The sequence below is a fragment of the Agelaius phoeniceus genome, chromosome 25 (assembly GCF_051311805.1).
Source record: "Agelaius phoeniceus isolate bAgePho1 chromosome 25, bAgePho1.hap1, whole genome shotgun sequence".
NCBI classification, from domain to species: Eukaryota; Metazoa; Chordata; class Aves; order Passeriformes; family Icteridae; genus Agelaius; species Agelaius phoeniceus.
The window spans coordinates 5,981,436-6,009,427 of record NC_135289.1 but is presented as its reverse complement, the minus strand read 5'-3'; the positions used below and the strand labels follow the sequence as shown (position 1 = coordinate 6,009,427).

The 27,992-nt window shown below is 50.2% G+C and overlaps 1 protein-coding gene across 1 annotated transcript; it reads right to left on the bottom strand.

The window, feature by feature from the left end:
• Window positions 1–160: 160 nt before the first annotated feature.
• On the bottom strand, window positions 161–27,992 carry KLHL12 (kelch like family member 12). The gene is made up of 12 exons (XM_054648752.2): window positions 27,874–27,992; window positions 27,431–27,628; window positions 20,626–20,779; window positions 19,623–19,840; window positions 16,439–16,588; window positions 14,110–14,224; window positions 11,031–11,137; window positions 9,974–10,169; window positions 8,684–8,842; window positions 7,420–7,518; window positions 3,031–3,217; window positions 161–1,708 (listed from the first exon to the last, which is right to left on the bottom strand). The coding sequence occupies exons 1-12, from the start codon at window positions 27,955–27,957 to the stop codon at window positions 1,582–1,584; spliced, it is 1,794 nt and encodes a 597-aa protein (XP_054504727.1). The 5' UTR covers window positions 27,958–27,992; the 3' UTR covers window positions 161–1,581.

The following is a 27,992-nucleotide window of genomic DNA, read 5'->3' as shown; positions in this document are numbered from 1 at the left end:
GTCTCTGTGCCACAGCTGGAGCAGCTGTTTTTCATCACTGGGCTGAAGCTGCAGGGCAGAGACAACCTGAGGGCAGCTGCCTGTCTAACACAGGGTTTGCACAAACCCTCCACACAGTAGTCAGTCATGTCTGGAAGGTAGAGAACAGAAGCTAAACTCCTACTGGCTCAGGAAATATTTTATTCTTTATACTTTCATTAAAAAATAAACATAGGAAACAAAACCACAGAACACTTGTGTGATAGAAACAAACGCAGAAGGTCAGAGCATTGGCTGAAAGTGCATCATTAGGTCATGCTACCACGTCCCTGATCCCACCCTGTCCCCAAGCAAGGAGTCAGCAGGAAGCTCAACGAGCAGCACTACATGGAGCCCAGGCACTGTGGGGCCAAGCTGATGGCAGAGGGGAGCCTGTGCTCCCAGGACAGTGAGGCAGGACATGCTGAGCAGGGAGCGCTCCAGGAGCTGCTGGGAGCCACTGGTGGAGCCTCACCTGGGCTCATGGGGCAGGCCAGGGATAGCAAGTGTCACAGGATGTGGAGTCATGAGACAGGGGAATAAACAGCTGAGAACAAAGGGCGAAACAGAATCCTGGATGTCACTCCAGAACAGCCCTGGAAGCAGAAAAATCCTAGATAAAAGGAAAACCAACACAATGAACTTGAGTGAAAGGCTGCCTTGGGTGTGCTGGGCTCAGGTCTGTCTGGGGACAATCCCCAGGGACTCACCCAGCAGGACCTTGGTGGGCAGCAGCCACTGTGTCCCTGCTCTCCTGGCCTCAGCTCAGGTGGCCTCCTCACAGGGTGAGGCACAGGTATGGCCAAGCTCCCGGTGCCACACCTCATTTGCAGCTGGAGCTGTCAAGCTTTTTGAGAAAACACGATGTGATGAACCTTGCTGAGCACCTGATCAAGAGCACAAACCTGCAGATGCTTCTGTGGCAGGCAGTGAGCTCCTCCCTGCCTCTGCCCCGTGGCCTCAGGCTCTGGTCACAGTGGCTGACAGCTTTAACCTTCGACTCCTTTGTGTGCAGCCCTGCAGACACAGTGACAGCTCAGGGCCCTCAGACCTCACCCAGGCTGGCTCTGCAGTGCTCGGGAGCACGTTGGAACATTCAGGACGTACACAATGATTTGAAGCTGGAACACAAGAGCAGCTGGGCTCAGCCTCACACATCCACACGGCTGAGAGCGACCCGAGGACCCGCGGGGTCCTGCGGAGGCTGAAGAGGTGACCCAGGGCTATGTACATGTCCTTGGGAGGGGTCACCAGGCTGCCTGAGACCAGGCTGGGGCAACTCTGCTCTGCCCACAGACTGAGCCACAGGAACAGCAGAGAGTGCAGCTTCTCCTGACCCATTCATCCCCTTTCTCCAGCTTCCCACAGAGCCCCTGATTTCAAATGACTGCTGAGATCACACAGTTATGCACATGCTCTAGTCACAAGCAGCACAGAAAGCTGCTGTTCTGGTGCCTATTCCCACAGCATCCACAACTCTCAAGAACAGTCACTGCAAATCATTCGGGACTCTTCCTCCAGCCGAGACATTTTAGAATGTTTTTCTTTGTGAGTTCCCTCTGCTCACTTCTCCCGAAGGACGCAGACCCCGGCGTCGCAGCGCTGCATCCCCAGGGAGGTGACGACTTCCCAGCTGTCAATGATGGGGTCGTAGCACTCGATGCTGCTCAGCAGTGAGTTGCCATCGTATCTGCCAGGACACAAAGTTACACATGAAGGAGGGCGCTGGAGGAAGAGGCTGAGGCATTCAGAGCTTTTCCTGGGAGGCTGGAATAGCCCAAATTATAACCCCTGCACCAGGCTGCCATTGCTGTCTGCTGCTGCTCTCCTGCCTGCCTGAGCCCTGGACTGTGGCATTCACATTCTCTGAAATTTTGCCCAGGAATTTTCTCCTGGGAAGCTGAGAAGCCTCAGAGAAAAGGAAAACAATTCTTATCTCATTTGCTTCTCCTGTGTTTTGCTCATGTGGAATGTGTTTGGGGATTGTTTACCCCAGGTTGTTCCAGATGGCAAGGGAAGATGTATTCTATTACCATTGGTATGGCACTTGTCTTTTGTCAAGTGGGCAGCTTTCCTTGTGATCTCTCTCTGAGTGATCACAATCACTCCTCCCTTGGGAGGAGACATCTGCTGATAACAGCCATTGACTGTCCCTGCATGGCTGATAAGAACTACAGCATCCCATTGGGAGATGTGAGCCCAGAGGGAGGAGCCAAGCATTCCTACCTGGATATAATCTGGAGATTCTGGAACACCAGCACAGCTTCTGCACTGGATTGCCCAGAGGAACAGCAGCTGCCTCTGCCACTGGATCTTCAGAGGAAGAGACTGCACCTTTCTCCAGGATCCCTGCTCCAGCAGAACCAGCCCTGACACTGCAGGAGGCTGAGCCACAATTCCAATGGTTCTGCTGCCAACAGCCTGACCCACAGGGTGTCAGGCTGGGTTCTGACTCTGTCAGTGTTCTTTTGGTTTATTGCATTGTTTATTTTATCCTTTTATTTTCTTCCTATTAGAGAACTGTTATTTCCTGCTCCCATATTTTTGCCTGAGAGCCCCTTAATTAAAAATTTATAGCAATTCAGAGGGGTGGGGAGGGTTTACATTCTCCATTTCAGGGGAGGCTCCTGGCTTCCTTAGCAGACTCCTGTCTTTCCAAACTGAGACAGATTTGATTGTTTCATTAGATTCTGGTGTGAGTTGTTTTGACTCTTTGGCCAATCAGGGCCAAGCTGTGTCGAGACTCTGGAAAGAGTCAGGAGTTTTCATGATTATCTTTTTAGCATTTTAGTAAGTATACTTTCTGTATTCTTTAGTATAATGTAGTATTCTTTAATATAATACAGTATTATAAAGTAATAAATTAACCTTCTGAGAACATGGAGTCAGATTCATCATTCCTGCAAACACAATACTGGACCTTTGAGCTGCCTGTTCTGGCTGGGCACAGTGACCCTGTGGGTGTCTCCTCTCACAGAGAGGCCCTGTGGCAGGGGCAGGGCCCAGGCTTACCCGGCGATGGCGTAGAGCCGGCCCCGCAGCACGGTGGCCCCCACGTAGCAACGCGGCGTGGTCATGCTGGTCACCGTGGTCCAGGAGTCGGTGCGGATGTTGTAGGCCTCCACCGAGGAGAGGTGAGCAGTGCCATCAAACCCACCCACCACATAGATGTGGTCATTGAGCAGAGCCACGCCAGCCCCTGCGGAGAGAAGGTGGCACAGTCACACCCACGAGTGACACCGGCAGTGTCTCTGTCCCTCTGGGAGCCCCTCAGGAACCCTCGGACAGTCCCGAGTCCCAGACACCGGGGGGAGCAGCCCCAACATGGCCGACAGTGGGGGGACACTCTCTGTGTGTGCCCCGAGGGTGCTGAGGGCACCTGGGCTGGCAGGAGACACTCTCTGTGCCCCGAGGGTACTGAGGGCACCTGGGCTGGGGGGAGACACTCTCTGTGTGTGCCCCGAGGGTGCTGAGGGCACCTGGGCTGGGGGCAGACACTCTCTGTGTGTGCCCCGAGGGTACTGAGGGCACCTGGGCTGGCAGGAGACACTCTCTGTGTGTGCCCCGAGGGTGCTGAGGGCACCTGGGCTGGGGGGAGACACTCTCTGTGCCCCGAGGGTACTGAGGGCACCTGGGCTGGGGGGAGACACTCTCTGTGCCCCGAGGGTACTGAGGGCACCTGGGCTGGGGGGAGACACTCTCTGTGTGTGCCCCGAGGGTGCTGAGGGCACCTGGGCTGGGGGCAGACACTCTCTGTGTGTGCCCCGAGGGTACTGAGGGCACCTGGGCTGGCAGGAGACACTCTCTGTGTGTGCCCCGAGGGTACTGAGGGCACCTGGGCTGGCGCCTTTGCAGCACAAGAGACATCGGGAGAAGAGAAAGGGCCGACTCTTAGCAGGGGTTAATCCAAGGTTTTATTCAGGGGCTCTGGGGAGCTCCTGCACCTTAGGGGGCCTCCTGCCCAGGGCCCTGGGAGATGTGCCAAGGTTACTTTTAAAGGGAGGTGGAAACCCAAAGTAGAGAACATCTTACCAACCATTAAGTGACCCTAAGGGATGGATGCTGGGGGATGGACATTTAGGACAGAGTATGGGGCAAGGCTTGGGGGGCTGACCCCTGGCCTCTGGCTAATCACTTGACATCCTGGACTGAAACTTCTGGATGGAGGGGATGGGAGGCTGAGTCATTGACAGAGAGCCAGGGTGGGGGTTTGGGGATGATCTCAGTCAGAGAGAGGGATTACACAGGTAAAGGGAGGGGGGTACAGTCTGGGATAAACCATTTGGGAAAAATATGGGAATACAAACCAAAACTTCTTCAAAGTATTGCAAAGTATAAAAACACACTACAACAGACAGCACCGGGCTCGCTGCCACAAGGTGAACAGCTCAATTCCTCCCTCTCCACAGGACATTTTTTATGCTTGTATACCTCCCCTAAAATAGCTGGTAATTGTGTCTTCTGGTGCTGTTGTCTCCAATATGAAACATGAAAACACCTCACTCCACTGAACACTGCTGACTCTGTGGCATGGCAGGCCTGGGCAGCACAGCAGCACAAGAGTTTACCTGGGCTGACACCTGACCACAGGTGTGTGAGCACAGCAGCACCAGGCCCACTCTGCTGGCAGGCAGAGACAGGTTCCTCTGCTACTCTGAATCTCTGGTGTCACCCATCTCCTGGCTGTGGCCTGGAGAGTAGCTGCACACTGCTCCATGCTATGCTGGAGGAGGGATTTCCCTGACATTACTTCTCTGGAAGACAAAATGAAAACTGGTTTCTACACTGTTGCAGAAGTAGAGGTGGCTGGAGCAGCTGCCTGAACAGGTCTTCTCACAGTGAAAGCAGACAATAATATGCTGCTCCAACTGGGAATTTATGAAACCAGCAGCAAATAACCCCCACCAGCCTTGGTTTCTCCTTGGCAGGCCCTCAGGTACAGCACAGGAGGACACTGTGACATTACCAGGCACTTGGTGGCCTCAGGGGCTCCTGGGAGCACAGTCAGCCCTGTCAGGCTGTCACCACCCACATGGAACTCTTGCACTAATGAATATCCTGAAGGAAACGAGCCAGCTACCCTGGCATGGATCTGTTTCTTTACAAACAGGGTGTAAGAGACTTTCTGTTCCAATAACACATCCTGGCTTTCCTTGTCTGTCCTTGCTGAGAGCCTCAGAACAGCTGGGAATGGCCAGGCTGGCCCAGGGGCTCTCCAGGAGCTTTGGCTGAAGAGACCAAACCAAGGCCTACTCAGGGAAATTGGGTCCAGCAATGCAATGTGGCCAAGGTCTCTGAGAGGTGGCCTCTCTCCAGAACCTGTACTAAGAGGTGAAAAGAAACAAGGAGGAAATGATCTCTGTGAATACAGCCAAGATTACTCTTAGTCCTGGTCTTGGAATTCGAACACCTGCACATGGATAAATCTTAGAGGGTTTTTTGGGGACAAAAGAAATCCTACAGGGTCCAAGGTTACCAGCACTCACACCTAAGGTATGAGTAGTTAGGGGTGTTATTACCAGAGTGGCAGCACAAAAACCCGAGCAAAAAAAGGCCCTTGGGCACACCCACGTTTCAGATCTTGGTATTCCAGGTCACAGTGCCAAGGAAGGAACCAGCTGAGCCAGTGCTGGGGACAAGAGCCTCACCAGGTTCCTGCTGGCTTGTGGCACCAAGGAGCTCATGCTGCAGCCAAGGCACAGCCACTAAAGCCTGCAGCTCCTGTGGGGAGCACAGACCTGGGAAAGGCCTGCTGTAGAAAGTTTGAACTCTGCTTTTGGTCTTGTCCAAAGTCAGCCTTCTCTGGTGCCCACAGCAGGCCCCTTGAGGAAAGCCATCTGATCCTCAAGCTTCCTAGAGATTCATGGATTGACCTCACATGGTGCCTCTGACCTATAAAAACGTGCAGATTTTATCCTGTGTTTTACATGTATGGCCTTCCTGGACGTGGAAAGTGCCCAACTCCTAAATCAAATCCACTCCTGGCAGATAAACCAACACTTAACAGGAATATCCCTGTCACAGGAATAAATATTTAAAGATTGGAGTTTTGGTGAATGCCTGCTGCAGGCACAGGAAAACTGAAATGTTTTGGAACAGAGCCCAGTTTTATTGAGTACCCAGTACTTGTCCCTGGCCAGGACCACTGCACAGGGTTCACATGCAGGAGCGCTGCCCAGCTGGCTGTGAGGGCCAGTTATTGCAAGAAGCAGAGAAAAAGCAGCTTCAAAAGGGATTTGAAAGAGGGTCCAAGCACATAACTGTAAGCACTGGGAGGCACACAGGTGTGGAGGCACAGAGCAACCTTCCCATGCACTCACAGGCAGGGCCAGGGCAGCCCATCAGCAGGGCCTGGAGGGCAGGGCAGGAGGCCTGAGGCACACAGCCAGAGCAGGAGGTCAACACACCTGGGCACACAGGAGCTACAGGAGCCCCATGACAACCCCTCTGAGAAATGGAGAGTTTAAACAGAAAGATACCCCAAAAGTAGGATTTAAACTGTATTTTTGTCCTAGATACAAGTGCCAACTTAAAGCTTGGATAGAACACCAGGCAGGGAGACAAGTGAAGAGCTGGTGGGGGATAATTATGGTGTGATTATTTGTGTAAGCCCACTGCTGGGTGACAGTGCTGGGTGACAGTGCTGTGACAGTGCTGCCCCAGAGCAGGGCTCAGGTGAAGGAGCCTGGCAGTCACACCTGCCTTCACCATGCCCTATGCAGCTGATGAGCACTGACCCAGTACTGGGGTCAGTCTGTGCCTTGGGAGCTCTTCTCCATGCCAGGCACTGCTCCTGCTTGTGGAAGTCACCCAGCATTTCATCTGCCTCCCTGTAACCTGTGACCCTGCAACTGCATTCCTCTGTACACACCTTGGCCTGGGATGGAGGCATGTGAAAATTAATATTTCTCTTAGGAATTCAAGCCAGTAAAATCATCCTTTCTCAAAGCCAACCCACCCACTGGGGCCAGAGCATCCTCCAGGGCAGCAGAACACAGCAGCAGTGACTGCTCCCTCAGTGCAGCAGAAACACACTGACCTCAGGCACTGTGGCTGTGGCTGTGACAGTCTGGTCAGAGAGAGAAAGCTAGAAAAGCTTTCCCATGAATTCGTTTGAGGCAGCTGGAGAGAAAGAATGATAGTCAAATACTAAACAATCCACAGGTGGTGGCTGCAATAAGTTGTTTTCCCATAAGGCTGTTTACAGATGGGTGTCCTCTTAATTAGCCAATGGTGAGGGTGTTCTGATTAAAGGACCAATGAGGTCCACTTTTGTGAACTAGAGTATAAAAAGGAATGGGTTCCTAATAAAATTGTTATTAGCCTTCTGAAAACACATGGAGCATGTCACTCATTAATCTGTGTCATTTCTGACTCAGCAGTGACACTGTGGGCTCTTACCTGAGCGCTTGGTGGCCATTGGAGTGACATTTGTCCAGTGTCCAGTGTGGGGGTCATACCTCTCGACAGAATTCAGGATGTTCAGCCCATCGTAGCCTCCTGAAACAAAACACAGGAGCAAACCATGGGGCTGGCCTGGGGAGAATGTTTTCTGTGCAGAGAGCAGTACCATGCCTGCTGGGCCCTGAGCACAGCGTGGCACTGCCATCAGCACAGCCCATCCTGGTGGGGCAGAGCATCCTGCAGCCAGCCCCGAGCCAGCTCTGCCCTCACACTGCCCTGGGAGAGCATCACCTCCCCAAAGCAGCAAACCAGGCCAGCCCCATGGAGCTGCCTCTGAGCACACTGAGGCCACTCTGGTGCAGCTCTGCAGATGTGCAGCTCCCAGGTCTGTGCTGAGGCTGAATGGTGTAGGCTGGGATCTCTCAAGAGCTGTTTCACAAGCAGATACCAAAATCTCTGTGCAGCCCCAGCAAAGGAGCAGTGTGCTGCCATCCACCCTGGGGAACAGCAAGAGGAAGAGGAATGAACATGGTTGGTTTATTCAAGGCCAGGTTGGGCAGGGCTTGGAGCAACCTGGTCTGATGGAAAGTGTCCCTGCCCATGGCAGGGGGTGGAATGAGATGAAGTCCCTTCCAACCCAAAGCATCCAGTGGCTCTATGAAACCAGTGCCTAAGATCTGTGACTCCACAGCAACAGGACTGCAACAGAGGTGGGTGCAACGCTGGGCCTGCCTTTTCTGGGGCCCACAGAACAAGCTTCAGAGTGCTTTGTCCTCTGGCAATCTCACTATATTCACAGCTGGTGGAGTGCTCTGAAACTGAAATGAGTGCTACAGGAAGAAGCTGGAGAACAGACAGCTCAAGATACATTTCTGGAGCACTACAGCCACCATTGCAGGTGCACCCCCTGTCCCACAGCTACCTGCTTCATGTCTGGACATTTAGACATTGCCCAGGCCACAAAAAGCCTCAGCTGGCATTTCTTACCTCCACACTCCTGCCATCCTTCAAATGCAGTGTGTGTAAATTGTGTTTAATTTGCAGCGTGCAGCATTCCCTGCAGTGATGTGGCAGCTGCAGTTCAAGCCATTGTGACGGGCACAGTGAGGTCAGGCAGCACTGACACAGCTGTGAGTGCCCAGTGAGGTTAAACCTTTTCTAACACGGATGTGACAGGTTGGGGCTGCTCAGGCAGCACTTGAATGGTCCCTTGGGTAAAAAGGCAGGCTCTGCACAGCTCAGAGGTGCTGAGGGTACCTACCCAGGCAGTAGATGACTCCGTTGGCCACCACGAGCCCTGCTCCCTCCCGTGCTGTCTGCATGTCTCCCAGCATGCTCCACTGGTCGATGTTGGGGTCGTAGCGCTCCATGCTGGTGTGCCGGCGGCTCCCGTCAAAGCCCCCCGAGACGTAGATCATGTCTGCAGGGACAGAGGAGGCACCAGCCACAGCCAGTCAGCCAGGGGCAGGCAGCACCAGGGCCCTGACACACGGAGCAAAGCTGCAACATGGGCTGCAAACCACAGAAAACAGACCAACAGGCACACTGGGAGCCAAGATGAACCCAGGCTCCTCAGCCTGGCTCACAGGCCCAACAAACAAACACAACTTCCATCTGGCCCTTAAATCTGCTTCTTGCTGATGGATGAAAGAGAACACACAGAATTCAGCTATTTTTTTTCATGCTGCAGAACCACTGAAACACTGCCATGCCCAAACCAAACCCTGCCCATGGTGAGCCTCATGCCAGTACCTCCCCAAAGTCCTCACTCCTTCCCTGCAGATGTTCCAGTCACTGCAGTGCTGGATGGTCACAGCTGTACTTGGTGTCCTGTGCTCAGTGTTGCCCAACACTGTCACCACCCTCAGAACTTCCCACTCCATAATCTCTCACAGAGCCCCTTTCCCCCAGTTCACAGATACATGCTGCAGGAATGCAGCGGAGGCAGAGCTCCTCTCAGGATATGTGGGCAAGTTTTCCATTTCTGATCCCAGTGATGAGAAGGCAGAATCTTGGGCTCCCCTCCTCCTGCAGAGCCAGCCCACTCTTCACACAGCAGCTCAGGGCATCTCAGGCCGGAGCTGAACAGGCTGCTCTGCCCTGGTATTGTAAATCAAAGACAACTATGATGGAGGGGAGAATGATGCATCTGATTCCATCATCAGAAGGCTAAAGAATTACTTTACTATACTATACTGTACTATACTATACTATACACTATACTATACTATGTACATTGTATCTAAACTGAATCTGCCATGCACTCACCCTTGCTCACACTGCTCAGAACTGCACTCATCCCTGATTCTCTCCTGACTGTCCCGTGACAGTCCCACACACACACACACACACACACTTCTTGGCCCTGACAGGCCAAGGGAACAAAACATCCTCTTTGGGTAAACAATCTCCATATTGCATTCTACTTTAGCACAACACGGGCACAGCAAGCGAGATAAGAATTGTGTTTTCCTTCTCTCTGCTTGTCTCACAGCTCCTCTCTGTTCAGAGGGCGTGTGAATGCCACACCCTGGCAGCGAGCAGGATGTACCTCCGAGGGTTGTGGCTCCTGCCAGCCCTCTCCGCACGTTCATGGGAGCCACGGAGTACCAGATGCCGTCCTCATCCGAGGTGTAATCCAGGCACTCCACGGAGCTGAGGCGGGAGCGCCCGTCGTAGCCCCCGATGACGTAGATGCGGTCGTGCAGCGACACCGTGGCCACGTAGCGCCGCTTGCGGGTGATGCTCTGCGACAGCAAAGCAACACCAAGGTCAGACAGAAACAGCACTGGCCATAGAGATGAGCCCCTGCTCTTCCACCCTCTCCTGCTGCTCCTTTGGGAAATGGCCACTGCCCCAGGGCAGGCAGCTCTATGGATTTAAAGGACACAGCCTGAGTGACTGTGCCTGCCTCCCCTGGCTGTGCTCTCTTCTCAGGGCTGTGTCTCTCTGCACTCAAATGTTTCACACTAAATATCATTTATCCTGTGCTGCTGTATAACCCCCAATGCATTTGGGATGATTTTGTTAGCCTCCTATTACAATGGGAAAAAGTAGGGACTCTGAATATTTGATGAAGCTTTCAGCCTCCAAAAAAGATCAGAATTTTGGAACACCAGATGATACTGAGTCTGCCCTGACTCGTGATACTGAAGAAGAGGCAGTTCTCCACCATTTCACACAGATAAAGCTGATTTTAATTTGGGTAGAAATACTCCTCAGTGCAGGAATTCTCTCTTCCCATTATGCTCCAAAACACTGAAAGCAGTGGGATCATGCAGCAGCCTTAAGACTGCACTGATTACACGGTTCCTATTGACATTCCAATTATCATCACTAACCTTAAAGCTTCACACCCCTTCACTAAGAAACATGATAGTTCTCACTCCCACAACCAAGATGTGGGTCTCTGCAGGCTCAGCTGATCAGGTCTATGACAACAACCCCCTCTCCCTCAGTCACTCTGCATTCTCCATGTAAATCTCTAAAGAATTTCTGTCAGAAATCCTCAGCAGATTGCACAGGACAGCCCAAGGAGATGGTTATCCAGCTGGTGCTGCAGGATCAGTGTTTGCTCAGCCCAGTGGTGCTCAGAAGCAGTCCCTTACCGGCAGGAAACTCCACTCCTGGGTCTTGGGGTCGTATTTCTCCACCACATCAATGGGGGACTGCTGGCTGCCGAAGCCGCCGATCACCAGCAGCACCTCGTTAGCTCCTGAGGGACAGAGGGACAGCAAAGCCAAGTCAATCCCTTCACAACCAAAGGGTCACCTCAGGGGAACAACCTGAAGAAACTCTGAGCCTTCCCTGGCACAAAGCTGCCTCTAAATCCCTGTTTTTGTCTCGGCTCTGGAGAAGGGACCTAACCTGGCTCAGGCACTCACACTCCCTTGTCACTGTCATATTTTCTGGGAAAATCCCTTTGCCAGGATTTCTTCTCCTGGGAAGCTGAGAAGCCTCAGAGAGAAATGAAAACAATAATTATCTGATTGCTTCTCCTGTATTTGCTGCTTTGGAATGTGGTCTGGAGATCATTTACCAACTGATTACTGTTTGATTAATTTCATGTGAATTGTTTTTACTTAATAACCAATCACCATCAGCTGTGTTGGACTCTGAGGGGTCAGTCACGAGTTTTTATTGTTCATTCTTGTTAAGCCTCCTGTCTGTATCCTTTCTCTTTCTTTAATATAGTTTTAGTATAGCATAATATAATATAATATAGCATAATATCATATATCATGTCATATCATATCAGCCTCCTGAGAACATGGAGTCAGATTCCTCATCTCTCACCTCGTCCTGGGGACCCTCACAAACTCAACACTCCCTGTGTGCTCAGCAAGAAAGAGAAGGGAGAAATGCTTCAGAGCATGTGGCAGACAGTTGACTGAGGTGTTAGGAGCTGGCTGCTGGAGGGCTGTTTCTCCTAACATCAGAGGCACTTTGAAAAGACAAGCTGCCTCAGAGACAGGTGGTGAAGTTCACTCCTTTCTATCTCCTTTTGTACCCTTTCCACTGTTTTTCCCAAACCTCTCACCACCCATAGAATCTGTAGGAGAATGGCTGCTTCCCTGCAGCTTCCTCACAACACAAAGTCTCCTCTTGGCCTCTGGTGATATCCAGGCCTGATTTAGGGGACTTTGTTCACCACATAACTGAGAAACAAGTCAGGCTGTCTGAAGGCTGGAAAACCAATTAAATATTTTCCCAGGAATTGTCTCTTAAATCTTGTGTATTTTATTTCAAAATTGCCTTCTATCTATTTTCTCTGAGATGAATTCTCTGAGTTTTTCTTATTTCCTCCATGACTGTTAGCAACAGCTGTGACCTGGAGAGTTGCAACTTCCCCTCTAATCACTGCCTGGAAGCAAGCTTCTGCCTCAGGTTTAGAACAGCTTAGCATCCCCTCCACTCCTTGGGCCCTTTCTGGAACAGGGAGTTTATCACTAGAATTTAGGACTGTCCAGCTTTTCATTGCACAAGGACTGAACACCAAGCAACAAACATTTAACAAAACTTTGTCTGTCACAAAGCAGAAAGGTGCCACCTCAGATGAAAAATAATGTAAAAAATAACTGGGAAGGATTCACAAGAGCTCCAACATCTTGCAAAGCCTCTTTTCCAGTAAGAAAGCTAAAAGTGCAATCACTTCAGCTCCTCCTGTGCAAAGTTAATGCATGCCTTGATCACAGTTTAAAGTGACACATTGCTGATATCAGATGGTATGGAATCAATTAAAACAGCTAGGGCTGAATCCAAAGGATGAACCTCAACAATAATGTGCAGTTTTAACCTGTACAATTAGACAATAAAACAGTTTTTAATGTCTTTTTCATCAGGTGAAGTATTTCAACTAAGAATAAAATGAAATGTGTTTTTCTAAAATCATAGAATCACAAAATGGTATGTGTTGGAAAAGACTTTAAAGCACATGTCATTATTCCATGTTCAGGGACAGTTTGCACTATCCCAGGCTTCTCCAAGCCATGTCCAGCCTGGTCTTGGACACTTCCAGGGATGGGGAAGCCAGAGCTTCTCTGGGCAGGGCCTGCCCACCCTCTCAGGAGAGGATTTCTTCCCTAGATTTCCCTCTTTCAGTGTGAAACCATTCCCCATTGTCCCATTGCTGCAGTTTCTGATGAAGAGTCCCTTTCTGGCTTCTTGTTGGTCCCTTCAGTTACTGGAAGGCTGATGCCATGACAGGCTGAGCTGAAGTGCAGATCTTCAAAACTGGTACAGGAATTCCCACAAAATGTGCTGAGGCCTGGACTATGCAGGAACAGCACAACAACATTTCCTTCAGGCCAGAGAGGTGCAATCACTGTGTCTCTGACAAACCTGATCTGCCCTCCTCCTTTTGTGGTTAAACTGCTTTCTGTCCCCTAAAACAGGCCACAAAGGGATTTTGGAATCTCTCTCCACCACACCTGCAGCAGCACTGGAGAACACACAGGGAGGATTCCTTGCAGGGAGAGTGGTACCTGCTGGCACTGATGGCAGTGCCCTGGGAGTGCACCAGGACACAGGCATGGCACAGAAGCCAGTAAAATACTTTTTCTGTAGGTCAGTCCTACTTTTATGTTGCCCTTGAGCGCTCACAGCTCTAAGACAAACATTTTCTGAACAATTCAGTGACTGTGCTTGGTAGAAGTTACTGAAATAAAGGAAGATATCATAATTTATTTGCCTTAACAAGGCTAGGGAGAAAAAAAAAGCACCTCTGAAGGGGAAGAGGGACATCTCCATCTCCCTCCTTGCACCTTCCCCTGTTCAATTTGCTGTGGAAACTTGCTGTCACTGTAAGGCAGCTGCCACTCACCTCATAGCTCTACTTTGGACACTGATACCTACCTACCTACCTCTTCAGACAGGAAGAAACTCTTCCCACACTTCTTGGACAGCTGTATGCTGGGAGAAATGCATCTGCAGGCACCAGCAACTCAGGAAATTGGTTTTAAGGCCACAGCAGGGGCTGGGATTAAAGGCAGTCAGCTAGACCCCACATTGGCACTAAAGAGGCACCTCTGTCCTTTGCTCCAGTCCCCTCTCTGTCCTGCTGGGGACCATGGCACAACAAGTTACTGCTGTGAAGAACACCAACACAGTCACAAGGCATTAGACAAGGGCTAACACAACACCTGCCAGTGCCCTGGCCCCTCTCAGGGTCCTTTTTCTGCTGCTCACCCAGACGTGCTCGTGTCCTGGGTCCCTGCATCTGGCTCCGGAGCTCGGGCCGAAGGTGGAATTTCTTGGCTTCGTCCACGAGGTCTCTGCACTGCAGGCTGCAGCGGATGAAGGGCTGGGGAGAAACATGAGTCACTGCTACATGCAATGTATTTTAAGAAACCTCAGAAGAACTGTCCTAAAGCCAACTCTCATCAGCTCAGACAGCATGAAAGGGACTTGTGTGCGGGTCCTGGGAAATGCAAAGGTAACTGAGGGTGCTGAGAAGATATGGCTCCATCCTCACAGTCTGGCACTGAAGGCTCCTTAAAGAAAATGGCTGCATTGGAACACTAAGAAAAAACCACTTCTGCTCCATTTAAGCCAGCAGAAGTATGACTAGGAAGGGGAACTGGCAGTGAAACCACACTTGTTCTGCCCCACATAATTTGACCTGCACCTGCCATTGGAGAGGAGCAGGAGAGCACAGCACAATGAAACTGTTTAGCTGATTTACTGCCCTGATCACTGTGCACACGGGACATGGAGCTGGGAAGAGGCAACAGGAACACTGAGGTCTTGTTGAAGAGTGAGGGGCATGCAAGGACAGCCTCATATCCTTGCACAATGCTGTGTAATTCCCTTCCCCAGCTGAGGGCCTGGACCAACCTCCTTTCAGCTCAGCTATCATTTTCCTATGGGTGTTGGGTGTACATGCTGCTTCAGTAATTTCAGATTTACCTCTACAGGTTCCTGGTGTCCGTGTGAGACAGCCACATGGGGCCAACACTCCACTCTCCACACTGCCCCAAGCTGAGGATGTGCCACCAGTGTGTGGCCCTGCCAGACTGGACAGGTCACCCTCCACGTTCACTCTGAGAGCTGAGGGCTGCACACACTCTGTCTCAGGCTGGATTTGGAACAGATCTATTTGTTTTGGTACCAGTCCCTTTTCCATTAGCTTAAATTTCAGTTTGAAGTGGACCACGATAATCTGACTGAACACCCTTTAGCTCTGGCACAACCTACCACAACAGCCCATTAGGTTGTCCTGATTTAGTAACTTCCATAATCTATCACAGCTGAGACGACTTTTGCTAACTCAGCCTTTTCCTGACATAGAGAAAAGTCTGTCATTCACCACTCAGCACCTGTCAGGTGACAAGGGCTAGTGACCCTTGAGTACATCCTATGACCATCTAACCTGAAGGCTGGTTTGACCTTCTCTGGGCCTTCCTTTGAAATCTTGCCTGGGGTCATTTCCTGTCTGGAATTGAATTAACACTTAAAAGCTTAATTGTTGTCCCCATTTTGGGCTGCCTCTGCAGCATCCCAGAACACAAAGCAGCAGCGTTAGCCATGGCTCTTGGCTGTGTGTTGGTCCTGGACCCACACAGCTGCTGTCTTTCTCACTCAGAGGTACATTCTGTCCATCTGCACCTCAGACACCTTCTGAGGAGCCATGACCTTCCTGAGATCGATGCCAGCAATTTTCAGCCTGGGGAAGGGGACCTGCCAGCACTTAGGAATGAAGGCAGGAGGCACTTGGAGACTGTAAGGGACGACAACAGAAAGGTGCTGTGGATATCTGCAGAGACAGCTGACTAATGGCACTGGAGAGGGCACCCTGGGGCTGCAGAGCAGGATGCTGTGACTGCTGGCACAGCAATCAGCTCAGTGTGACAGCAGCGCTGCGCTGAGCAGGGACAGCTGCACAGTGTCACCAAACAGCAGCAGAGAAAGGGCTCTGCAGCCATCCTGGGGCCAGCAGAGGCCAGGCAGGAGCAGCAGTGGCTGCTGTACTGTAGCAGACTCCATAGAATTGTGTGTCTAAGACCCCTTGGAGGGTTGAGACTTAACAGCAGGAATTGCTGAGTCATGATGAGATAGCAAAATAAGCTCCTGTCTTTTGCCTCTCGGACCCTAGCTTATCTCTGTAACCCCAAGGTCACTTTCCCCTAACCCCTATTATTGGACAAGTTTGGATCCCCCTATACCCTATAAAAAGGGGCTGTTTTAGCCCATTCAGCAGAAGAAGAGCCATCGCTGGAACCCTTCACAGACCCCTCAGTAAAACCATCACTGTGGAACCACCAGGACCTCTCCTTCTCCTCTCTCTCATCTGCTTCTCCCCCGAGCCCACTGGCGCCTTAGCAAGCAAGAGCTGGAAATCCTGAGAGAGCTGATAATCACTAAAGAGCTGAAATCCACTAAGCTTGCTTAAGGCAGCAGCGGCTACGAGCGGCCTGGGTATGCGGGCACTCTGTCTCCAGGAGGGACTGAGCTGTGTGGGTAGGACTGCCTTGCTCAGGGCAAAGCCTGCTCTGGGGCAGGGGGACCTTGACCGTACCTCGGTGTCGATGACGTCGGTGATGTAGCGCGGCGTGAGCAGCGGCATCCGCACGTACTGCAGCAGCTCCGGCAGCGACGCCTCGCGCTCCTTCTTGGAGTGCTTCACCCAGTTTATCACCGCCTCGAACACCGGCTCCTCCGAGTCCACCTGCACACAGGCACACCCCGATCAGGGGCAGCAGAACAGCAGCTGCTGCCATGGAGCACACAGTGCTCAGCTGCTGCTCTGCTTCACAGCGAGCAGGGGAGCAGGACCCTTCAGCTACGGGTCCCTTAGGGAAATCCCCATAAGCACAGTGAACTCCCTCACTTTCTTTTCCTTAAACCTGCATTTGCTTTTTCCCCTGCAGCTGAGATCGACCATGGGCAGCCCAAGTCCCAGAGCAGTGAGTGCTATGGTGCAGAGCAGAGCCTGGAGCTGAGAGCTCCTGCAAAATTCAAAGTGCTATCAAAGAGAAGATTAGAATCATGTTTCCTTTGCACAGCAAAGTGTCTGCCCTAGGCCCTGGCAGCCCTGGGCCTACACACTGCCCCACACACATTCCAGCCAGAGCAGGTACATTTAACGTTTCAATCCACCTTTTAAAAACTACAAAAGATTTCAGAGTGGAGAATCCCAGGGCATGAATGCTACTGTTTATTTCTACTGTTTATTTTATTTTATCACTAGTTTATTTCTGTCTCCATTTAGGACCAGCACATGCTGGTGCTTACACCACTTCTGGAGATTACACTGACTAAATCATCCAAATTTGATCCTTTAATGAACCACAGATGCTTTGGACACCTATGATTACCAAAAGCATAAGAATTGTATATATATATATCTATATCTATCTATATATATAAAAGAATTATATATTACTTCTATATATATAAGAATTATATATTACTTCTATATATATAAGAATTATATATTACTTATATATTACTTAGACTTTGTTTTCTTTTTGCACATCTATCAGATCATCCGACATAAAAGGAAATCAGACATGAATTTATTATCACACAGTCTGTTAACTGAGACTAAATATGAAGATAAAAGAAGAGCTTGTGATGAAAGGACTGAGCCTTCCCACCAGCCTATGACTGGTCCCCTTTGAAATCCAGTCTGAAGCTGTCAGGCAGAATGTTTTGAAGCAGGGAGCCACTGAGGTTAATTATGTAAGGCATTCTTCTACACCATTGTTTTATATTTGTTACAGTGTAATTTGGAATGGCCTCTTTCTCTTGGAATTACAGGGGAAGGACATTTAGAGCTCACAAAAGGAGAGCAGACTACTGTATTGTTTCCAATTTCCCCACCTCCTCTTTAAATGCAATAATCCTGTGTTGATTTATTCCTTCCTGAACTGAATGTCCTCAGATATATTTAACAGCTTTACCATTCATTGAATCATTTATGTTTTCTGATAAATGATGAGTAACACTAAATGCAGGATCACACTGAGGACCTGTCATTGCACTTCTTGAGCAGCCCAGAGATTTTCTGAGGGTGTTCCCTTATCACACTCTTGATTCCACACAGAGAGACCTCACCTCTGTGCTGGCACAGCAGGAGAGAGATCTGCTCCTTATCCCACACTGGTCGGGGCTGGAAGGGACTTTAAAGCCCATCCCATTCCACCCCCTGCCATGGGCAGGGACACTTTCCACCAGACCAGGCTGCTCCTGGTCCAGCCTGGCCTTGGACACTTCCAGGGAAGGGACAGCCACAGCTTCTCTGGGCACCCTGTGCCAGGGTCTCAGCATTCTCACAGGGAAGAATTTCTTCTCAACATCAAATCTAAATCTCTCCTCTTTAAAACTGCTACCCCATGTCCATGTAAAAAGTCACTCTTCCTCTTTTTTATAAGCCCCTTTATAAGGTTTCCCTGCAGAATCCTCTTCTCCAGGTGAACAGCCCCAGCTCTCCCAGCCTGGCTCCAGAGCAGAGGGGCTCCAGCTCTCAGAACAACTCTGTGGCCTCCTCTGGACCCTCTCTAACAGGTTCACATGTTCCATGTTCTGTGAGAACCCCAGACCTGGACACAGCACTCCAGGTGAGGTCTCACAAGGACAGAGAAGAGGGGAGAATCCCCTCCTGTGCCCTACTCATCACATATTCTAAAGGTACCACAGTGCGAGCCCAACACACTGCCTGCTGCAAGGTCTGAACTAGCCCTTCCAATCCACAAGGAATGCCACCTTTCCTGAGCAAATCATCCAAGAAGCTTGGCTGGGTCATTCTGAAGTTCCTCATTCTTTTCTGGTCCCAGCCCAGAAGCTGCTGGCCTATGGCATCACAAGCCACAGGAGCTCAGCCCCTCACAGCACAAAACTGCAGGTGGTCAAACACCAAGCACACTCAGCCTCCTCCACTGCAGTTCCCAGCCAGAGCTGGGGCCTTCACCACTGCCTCACAGGCTTTTTCTCAAGCAGCCTCATTAACAAGGGGATGTTGGCATGGCTGAAGACCACTTTCAAGGAACACATCAACAATTCTCCTCTGGCTACCCCTGTACTGGCTTTTCAGGAGTACCACCAAAGATATCCCATACACTGGTTTGCTTCCAGACATTCCTGCTCCCCTGAACTCTGAGCAGTGATTGCTTCAAGCCTTTCCACTGCAGTGAACATCAGCTCTCGACAAAATCCACCTCAATAAATAGTCAAGCTCTTTCCTCATTTACCTCATTTAATGTTCAACTTATTCATAGAAAAGTTGGAAAAATGTATCTGACATGTTCCAGTCACATAGCATACCCTCCAGAAGCTCACCTTCACGGAACTAAATCTCCCTGTAACCCCTGGCAGAGTCAGACCACCCTGCACCAGCCCAGGATTCCTTGTGCAGCAGCCAAACAGAAGTTAAAGCTTGAGGCTGTTTCTGAAATGTAGGCATTGAGACATCTTCTCCAGGGAAAGGAGGGAATGAAGGGCCAATAACTCTGCAAAGGGAACTAACTCACTGTGATTGACTTGCAAGAAACACTTGTGTGACAACAAATTCTTAAAGAGAAGCTACATGGTGTTGATAAAATTACAAACTAGCAAAAATAAAAATAGATGCCTCTTGAAAATTAAATCTCAAATTCAGGAACTGTGTGAGAAGTCCATCCCAGGAGTATGGACTAATTACTGACTGGTTTCAATGTTTTATTTCAATGCTTTGCACAGTAATGGTACTTTTCAGGTTTTACCTGAATTTCATCACACTTGATGAGCTTTTCAACCTCTTCTTGATTTAAGAGGATAAACTCTTCATGCTGAACCACCTCTGGAAAATGTTTCTGGCTGAAGACCTCTGCAGCTTGCATTAGATCCACACAATTGTGTGTCTCAGCAAAATCCCGAATGCCCAAACAATTTGATGGATCCAGCTGGCTTTCTAGAAACTCACAGCAAGCTTGTTTCACACCTATGGAAAATTGGAGGGGTGAATGAGCACTGCACACTTACTATCAATCCACTGCTTTGGCAAGGTCTTCAAAAAAGAAAGTTCTAAGCAATAATGAAAGTCCAATCCAAAGAACAAGTAAAAGTACTACAGAAACATACACATGCATGTATTGCTTTGGAGACTGAGGACACTTGGAGCAGCCAGACCACATGTTTGGGCTGGTTTGAGCTCTGGCTGTTCTATTCCAATGAAAAAATGATATCAATCTGATATTAGGAAGACTCCAGTGTGAGTTATACTCAGCTTCATGGATTATAAACCACTAATGTGTCTGCCAGTGGATATGGCACCAGATTTCTAGGACTATGATAACTTTTAGGTAACCTGTCTGGGATTTGGGATAATTGTCTGGGATAGCTCCATAGGTGCATGTGCAATGACAGCAACCAGTCTGTTACTGACCCAGACACACTGTGATGGCAGGTCAAATGACATCTAGGATTGCTTATTATAATAATCTAACTGAGCTGGAACATTATGTGCTATACAGCTCACAACTCCTCTTGGGAGTCCTCCTGCAGAACTACAGTAGCCCAAAGAATGGAACCTGTTTTACCATTTTGTTTTGCACTCAAATCCATTCCTCCACCATGAGACCACAGCACACAAGAAAAGAGAAGTTGGACATAACTACTTAAAAACATCATTCCTCCCCCAGCCTCTCTTCCATGCACAGAGGGTCAAACAAACCAAATCTCTAAACAGCAGCAATGATGCAAAATTTGTGCTAATTTTTGAATTACCTTTCAGCTGAAGCAGACATGCTGCTGGAAGCAATTCTTGGACGTTTTCTACTGTCACATGCACAGTTTCTGTATATACAAAGTCCAGCAGGATTTCCATGGTGGAGGCTGTCAGGCCCTGGATATCCACACAGGGTTTATCCTTCTCTGAGAGCTGTAAATTAAAAGGGAGACACAGCTTTATTTTTCATTAATGTGATCAGAAAGCCCACAACCCTCAGCAGGTTTGAAAATAAGATCTGTCAGAGCTTTCAAGAGAGATTTGTCCTTTCTATTCTGGTGCTCACTGAAAGGATATAGGGAAGGAAGGAATTTCCCTACAGAATTCACTTACAGAAATGAGTAAGAGACAAAAGTTCTTTATGGCTCAAAAGGACAGTCACACAGTACAGTAAAACCTGTGAGCTGAGATCTGAGTCAGCAGAGATCACATGTGTCACCTGTGCAAGACAACTCAACTGTCTCCTCCATGCAGTACTCCAAGCTTTGCTCCAAGGGAATTCCTGCCTGAGCTGGATGTGTGTGACATGCTGCAGTTCCCATGGAGCCTCCATCTAAGTGTTGGCCCAAACCAGGTTCTTTAACCCGGTGTGAAAGAGGCCAATCCACACCCAGAGTCTGGGGATTTGATTCATTTCACTTCAGCACAGAAAGGGGGGCTGGGGACCAATCCCCAAAGCCCGCCAGACTGACAAAAAAGTTTATTATTTATACATTTTAGCAAACAAAGGCATTAATGTTCATTGGCTACAAGCTATCTAGTTCTCTTATTGATTAGCCTTCTATCTTCTATTGGTTAACGATTTCCTTGCTTCTTTTGCTAATTAGTCCCATGCTCAGTCTTTCTCTTCCTGTGGGTCAGGGGACTTCTGCAGTTGGTGGCTGTGAGTCAGCAGTCTCGACATGCCCCTGCCAGAATTACCTTCTGCCCATCCAGAGCTGAATTCAGCACAGCTGCTGAGCTGGCTTTATCAATTTCTTCCTTGTTTTGGGAGTTCTGCAAGTGTCTCTGTGGCCCAGAAATTTGGCTTCTCTGTGCCCCCTATCAGTAGGACATCCTTCTGCCTGAGCTTTGGTAACTTCTCCCTGGGCATGTCCAGCCCTAAACCTGACCAAGTAAATTCTACTGACACGTAATTTTCCTTTCCAACACCTGGACATCTTCACCACTCTTCTCTAAAACCAAGCCAAAGAAAAAGCTTTCTCAACTTGTCACTTTCCTGATATGTTCTTCAAGCTTATGGTGAACTTCATTCCTAAAATGAAACAAAGTAAAATGACAGTTTGTGCAGTGATGGCACTTACACAATCCAGGCTTTGTCCCTCGACTATTTAATCACCTCTATGATTAATTTTGGAATAATTATTTTTTCCAAGGAACATTATCCTCTCAATGGTCAATCTTTGGGAACAGCAAATTCTGTGAATCCATCAAATTTGCACAAAACAGATTATATTTCACAAAGCATCAGTTTCATTGCCTCCAGCACAGAGCTGCTGGCAGAGCACCTGATGATTCCTGACCAATGGACTGGCTGGTGGGCTCACTGATCACACCCTGCACACTGCTGCCAGCTCAGCAGCATGGCTGCACCTCAAGGGATAATGATCTTCCTGTGGCATGCTGCAAAACCAGCCCCTGACTTCTGGAGCAGTCAGCACCAGTGCAAGCACAATGCAGATGAAAGCCCATGGCTTCTCTTGCCAAGAATGAGCCCAAAGTTGGTACAGCCAGTTGGGCAGAGGCTCAGGGAGCAGAAAGCATGGCCAAAGCACCATCACTGAGCTTCACATCTGCCACAGCTGGGGAAAAAGGAGGTGATACAGAAACAGAAAATAGGAGCAGTGGAAGCTGCTCCTGCAGAGGCACTCCATGACACAGCACAGATGTCTGTCTGCTGGGACTGAGCCCTGTCTATCATGCAGAGATACACCTGCACAGAAGTACAGGAGGTAAGGGTGACCCTTGAAGGAATTTGAGGGAAGAGGCTTTTCAAATCTCTTGACTCAGTGAACAAACTTTATGGATTCCAAAGTTGGGAAGGAGCAGCAAATTACCTTGTCTGACCTGCTGTGTGACAGGCCAGGCATTGCATTCAGAAGCTAAAACCAGTTCCTGCCTTGGGCCAGACAAAACATTCCTGAACCAAGACTAAGCTGTTTGTACCACAAAGGACACAGGTGCCACCAAAGTGCAGAACTGATCAGACAAGATGTCCAGATGATTCTAATAAGCAAAGGAAGACACAGACCATACATATTTAGGACCAGATGTTACAAACTTCTACTGACCTCCTGACAGCTGTAAGCATCAGTTCTTCACACATCAGCCTGGAGCTGATAAAGAAGCTCCTGACCCATGATCAACCAACCATGTACATACTCTCTCTGTATTGGTGACCACAACACAAACCACAAGGACAACTCTAATACCATACAGATGATTACTTCCTGTTTCCCTTCCACTACTTGGTTGCTATTTTGCCCAGTTTACTCACATGCTAAGAATGCCTAGTAGGAAGGAAGTATTTTATGTAAATTCATCTAATGTCTGTGATGCAGAATTGGGATTCTAACATCATCCCTTAAAGAAGGGTCTCAGTGTGGAGACAATTTGATTCTGAACACAGAATCATGGATTGGTCTTGTTTGGAAGGGACCTTATGTGGACCCTCTCTGTCAGTTTGAAGCCATTTCCCTTTCTCCTATAACCCCAGTGAAAACAGTCTCTCTCCATTTTCTTGTTGGTTCCCTTCAGGTACTGGAAGACCACCCCAGAGCCTTCTCCAGACTCAACAATCCAAATTCTCTCAGCCTTTCAGACTCATGAGGACTCTGAGCTGAGCTCCAGCCTGTGTGTGCAGCATTAGAGAACTGGCTGCAGTGCTCAGTGCTGGGCTGCTGGGACACAGACAGTCCCTGGTCCATCCATGCAGCCACATCCTTGGACTCAGAATGCAAAATGATGGTCATCCAATGCTAACCAACACACAGGCCAGGCAGCTTTCCCCTCCAAGGTGTTCACTGTTACCTCTGAGGTTGTTCAGTGGCACCAGACACACCTCTGCTGTCAGAATTTCAGACTGGTTTCCCACTTTGCTGTTTAATATCAGAGCTCTGCTCACTCTCCCTGAAGGGAGTAGCCCATACATAGGAAGTGTGCAGCAGCACAGATCCCAAAATCAACCACAGCATCCAGGAAAACAACTAAGGACAGTCACTTCCAGGCCTCAGGAGTTTTACCTCAAGGCCCCCAAGGTGATGAAAGCCTTAAGGCAGGGGCTGAGGTTACAGCTCTTTTGTGAGACACAATGTTGCTTTTTCCATCCCACCCATCAATCATTCTTCTGGGTTTGGCTGGGGTAGTTTATTTCCCTCCCAGTGGCTGGCATGGGGCTGTATTTTGGATTTGTGCTGAATGTAGGGATGATAATGGAGATGTTTTTGTTATTGCTGAGCAGTGCTCACACAGAGCCAAGACCTTTTCTGCTTTTCACACTGCCAGGCTGGCAAGGGGGCTGGGGGTGTGTGGGGAGCTGGGAGGGGACACAGCAGGGACAGATGACCCAAAGTGACCAAAGGCATGTCCAGGCCATATGACACCATGCTCAGTACACAAAGTGGGGGGCAGAAGGAAGGAGGGGAGGGATGTTTGGAGTGATGGTGTTTGCCTTCCCCAGTCACTGTAACGAGTCCTGGAACCCTGCTCTCCATGGGATGGATGAACACCTGCCTGCCCATGGGAAACAGGGAGTGAATTCCTGGGTCTGCTTTGTTTGCACATGTGGATTTTGCTTTCCATATTAAATTGTCTTTATCTCAACCCACAAATTTTCCAGCTTCTACCCTTCTGACTCCCTCCCTGATCTTGCTGGTGGGGGAGCAAGCACGGGGCTCTGAGGGGCTTGGCAGCTGCCTGGGGCTAAACCACGACAATCATGCAAGAGAATGGGTCTAAAATTTTGCAACTCCTTTCTTACCCAAGGCTACTTCTTGTTTTTGCCCTTACTAATGCAGATACACAAAAGTACTCTGGAATAAACCCCAATTTCTTCTCACAGGGGGAGAGAAATGCTGGCATGACAGTGCTAATGTGTGGCTCACTGTACCCTGGAGAGCAATCACAGCACAGAGAAGCTGACCATGTAAGAACCTGGAAACACCAGTTGTTTACTTCCAGAATAATATTTCTCTGTTCTGGGGGGAAAGGACCCTTCAATTTCTAGAACACAGCCTCCAAGAGAAGACAGAACAGTTTCCTTCTGAGGTGAAGCCAGTAATCAGCTCTTAAAACATCCCAAGTTATGTTAACTTGGACAAACAAAGACAAATGCCAATGCACAGCCAAGATCCAGGGGAGATAAAACTGCTCTGCAATTTTCATTACAAGGAACAACCCTGCAGGTAAAACTGATGGTGTTTCAGTGCTCCCACACTGCTCAGCACAGGGGCAAAGCAAAGTGTTGTAAAAAGCCTGGGCTTCATCAGGTGATCAGTGGCTTCTCCTCATGTGGCAAAACGGGAACAAAAAATGGGAAGGAATTAATACTAAGCTAGACTGACAACTTCTTAGAATGTTAAAAGTCAGAAGTGAGAGAAGGAAGGAAACTTGAGACACAGAGAGAGGCAAAGGCAGTTCTTTATGACAACAGTATTGCTGCCAGTCAGTGTTATACTGGCTATGCACAGATGTGACACCAGGAATACCGTGGCATAACCCCAGGAGAAAAGGCCAGGAATGCCATGGCATAACCCCAAGATCAATTCTGAGCAAAGCCTCGTGCAGCCCAGCCTGGCACATCAGAGCAGCCCAGCAGGCCCCAGAGCTGCAGGAGGCAAGCCATGGAGTGCTGAGGAAGCCCTGGCAGGGCCTGTCAGCCCATGGCACCACACACACTCTGAGCTCTCTGGAGTCCCAGCCTGGCCAAACCCTGCACCCACAAGTGCCTGGAGAGTGTCCAAGCACTGTCCCATCACAGCCCTGACACACACAGGAAACATGGCCACTCTGAGGCTCACCAAGCTGCCCCTTCCTGGAAGGAAATGTCCCACAAACACTCTGTAATTGTTGCCCCTTGGCAGGTTGGGCACTTTAGGGTTTCCATAACAAAGAAACGAGTTTGGAAGAAACACAAACCAAGCAAAAGGAAAGAAACCCTTAAAGCAGAGGCATTGTGGGAGCATGAGAGAGCAAGCAATTCTGCCCACTGAGCACAGCTGCTTTCCCAGGAAGAATTTAATTTTCTAGGAAGATTCACACGTCTGAATGAAGGTCACCATGATGTTACCGTTAACATGAATGTAACAAAGCAAGGAGACACAGCTCAGACCCAAAGCACACCAACCCCCAGCCTTTGTTAGCAGCCACAAAGAACATTCTGGAGCACATGGAGTAACACTGCCTAGAACAAGTCCAGAAGTCGAAAGCACTGACAGGAACGTGGAGGCAAACCCAGAGAAGCAGAGATACCTCTGTACTGCTGAGCACCTAGAGCTACTGGAGAACAGAGAACTTCAGCCTCCAGGGACCGAATCTGCTTTGTGCGTTTTCTTCATCTAATTACATTTCCTTTATGCAGAGAAAAAGCACAAACCTGATGAATTTACAAATTTCATGAAGATATGGACAAAAAAATATATTGGTCTGAGGTCAGGCCACACAAGCATCATTTTGGTTTCTTTGCACAGGACTGTAAACACCTGCTGCCCTGACAGCACTGAGATAAGTGGGCACACAGAGAGCTCTGCCACAGCCTTCGTGCCTGGGTAAAACAAAGAAAAAAATCATTCTCTGCTGCAATGACTCTTGGGCTAGCAGGGAGGGCTTTAGGACCTGTGAGCTACTTAACAATGTTTCTCCCTGCTCATGGGGAAGGTGGTAGGATAAGGAAAGCATCTTCCATAAGAAAAAGATGCAAAGATTGACTCCAGCTTATAAAGACAAAGCCAGGCAAAGCATCTGACATTCAGCAGCGAGTGCCAGCTCCAGCTGAGGCAGTGCCTGTCAGTGACTCAGGGAAACTGCACACAGGTAGTGCAAGTCTCACAGGAAGGGCTGAGAGCCAAGGTGCTCACAGGTGAGATGTACTGGGTGCAGCACCTGGGGCCCAGAGCCACCCCAGCCCCAGTGACACCCCCACCCAGCCCAGCTCTGAGCCAGTGCCAAGGGCAGCCCAGAGCACGCATCAAACACCCTCCCTTGCACTGCAAGGGCTGCCCAGAATCCCCAGCACGGCTCCCACAGCGCTGTGCCAGGGCAGGAAAGATGCCCGGAACCACGGAAACCACAAATCAACACTAGAAAAATAAAGAAATGTATCAGAACTCTCCGGCTTGGCAGCTCAGCCTGGCAGCTCCCTGGGCACAGGGTGGTCACAGCAGACCATGAATCAAGGCCACAACCTCTTAACTCCCTACCAGGTCACAATAAATGGCTCTGGGGCCACCATAAGACACAGAATTACCTCGAGGGGCTCCAGGGCCACCAGGTCAGAACCCAGAGGGCTCCAGGGTCAGCATAGGGGGATTCACAGAGACCAAGGGCCACCATGGAGATATCCAGGGCCACCATGGGGGTTCCTGAGGCACCCACAGCCACCATGAAGGGATCAAGAACCACAACGGGGGCATCCTGAGCAACCACGGGGAGTATCCAGTGGACTCCAGGATCACCACCAGGGGATCCTGGGCCCCTACGGGGGGATCCTGGCCCAGCTGCTGAGCAGCTCAACAGAGAACAGCCCAAGCACTGGGCGGCCCTGCCTCCTCCACCCACGGAGCACCCAGGGCCGGCGGCAGCACCGACCTCGCTGGTGAACATGGCGCAGAAGTAGTCGCTGCAGGCGGCCAGGACGATGCGGTGGGCCGGGAAGTCCTTGTGCTCCACGCGGAGGGTGACGTCGCAGAGCGTGTTGCTCTTACGCAGGGCGTTCATGGCGTTGAGGATGGACTTGGCGTGGGAGTTGGTCATGATGTCCTTGGGGGGGGCCATGGCGCGCGGCACCTGCGGGCACAGCCAGCACGGCCACATGGCACGGCGCCCGCCGCCGACAGGGGGCGCTGCCGCCGCGCCGCCCTCAGCGCCCGCCCTCAGCGCCCGCCCCGCCCGGCGCCCCCGCCCACCGCGACCCCGCGCCGACACCCGCCCGGAGCCGCCAGCTCAGCCCGGCCCGGCCCCGCCTCACCCCGCCCTGCCCCGCCCGGCTCGGCTCGGCTCGGCTCGGCTCAGCCCGGCCCGGTCGCACTCACCGCCGCGGGGAGAGGTCCCGGCCCGCACACTTCGCCTCCCCCCGCCCTTCCCTCTCCCCGTGCCGCGCGCTCTGATTGCGTCATCGCGCTGCGCGCACAGCGCCCCGCCCCTGGGTGCC

What these genes read in the sequence shown, in the direction of transcription:
- KLHL12 (XM_054648752.2), bottom strand. Translation starts at nt 27,957, where the DNA reads ATGACGCAATCAGAGCGCGCGGCACGGGGAGAGGGAAGGGCGGGGGGA. An exon ending in AGGAGCCACAACCCTCGGAG is followed by an intron (nt 8,843 to 9,973) that starts GTACATCCTGCT and finishes CTGTCCCTGCAG; the next exon opens with ACATGATCTACGTCTCGGGG. An exon ending in CGGCTCTACGCCATCGCCGG is followed by an intron (nt 1,709 to 3,030) that starts GTAAGCCTGGGC and finishes GTGTCCTGGCAG; the next exon opens with ATACGATGGCAACTCACTGC.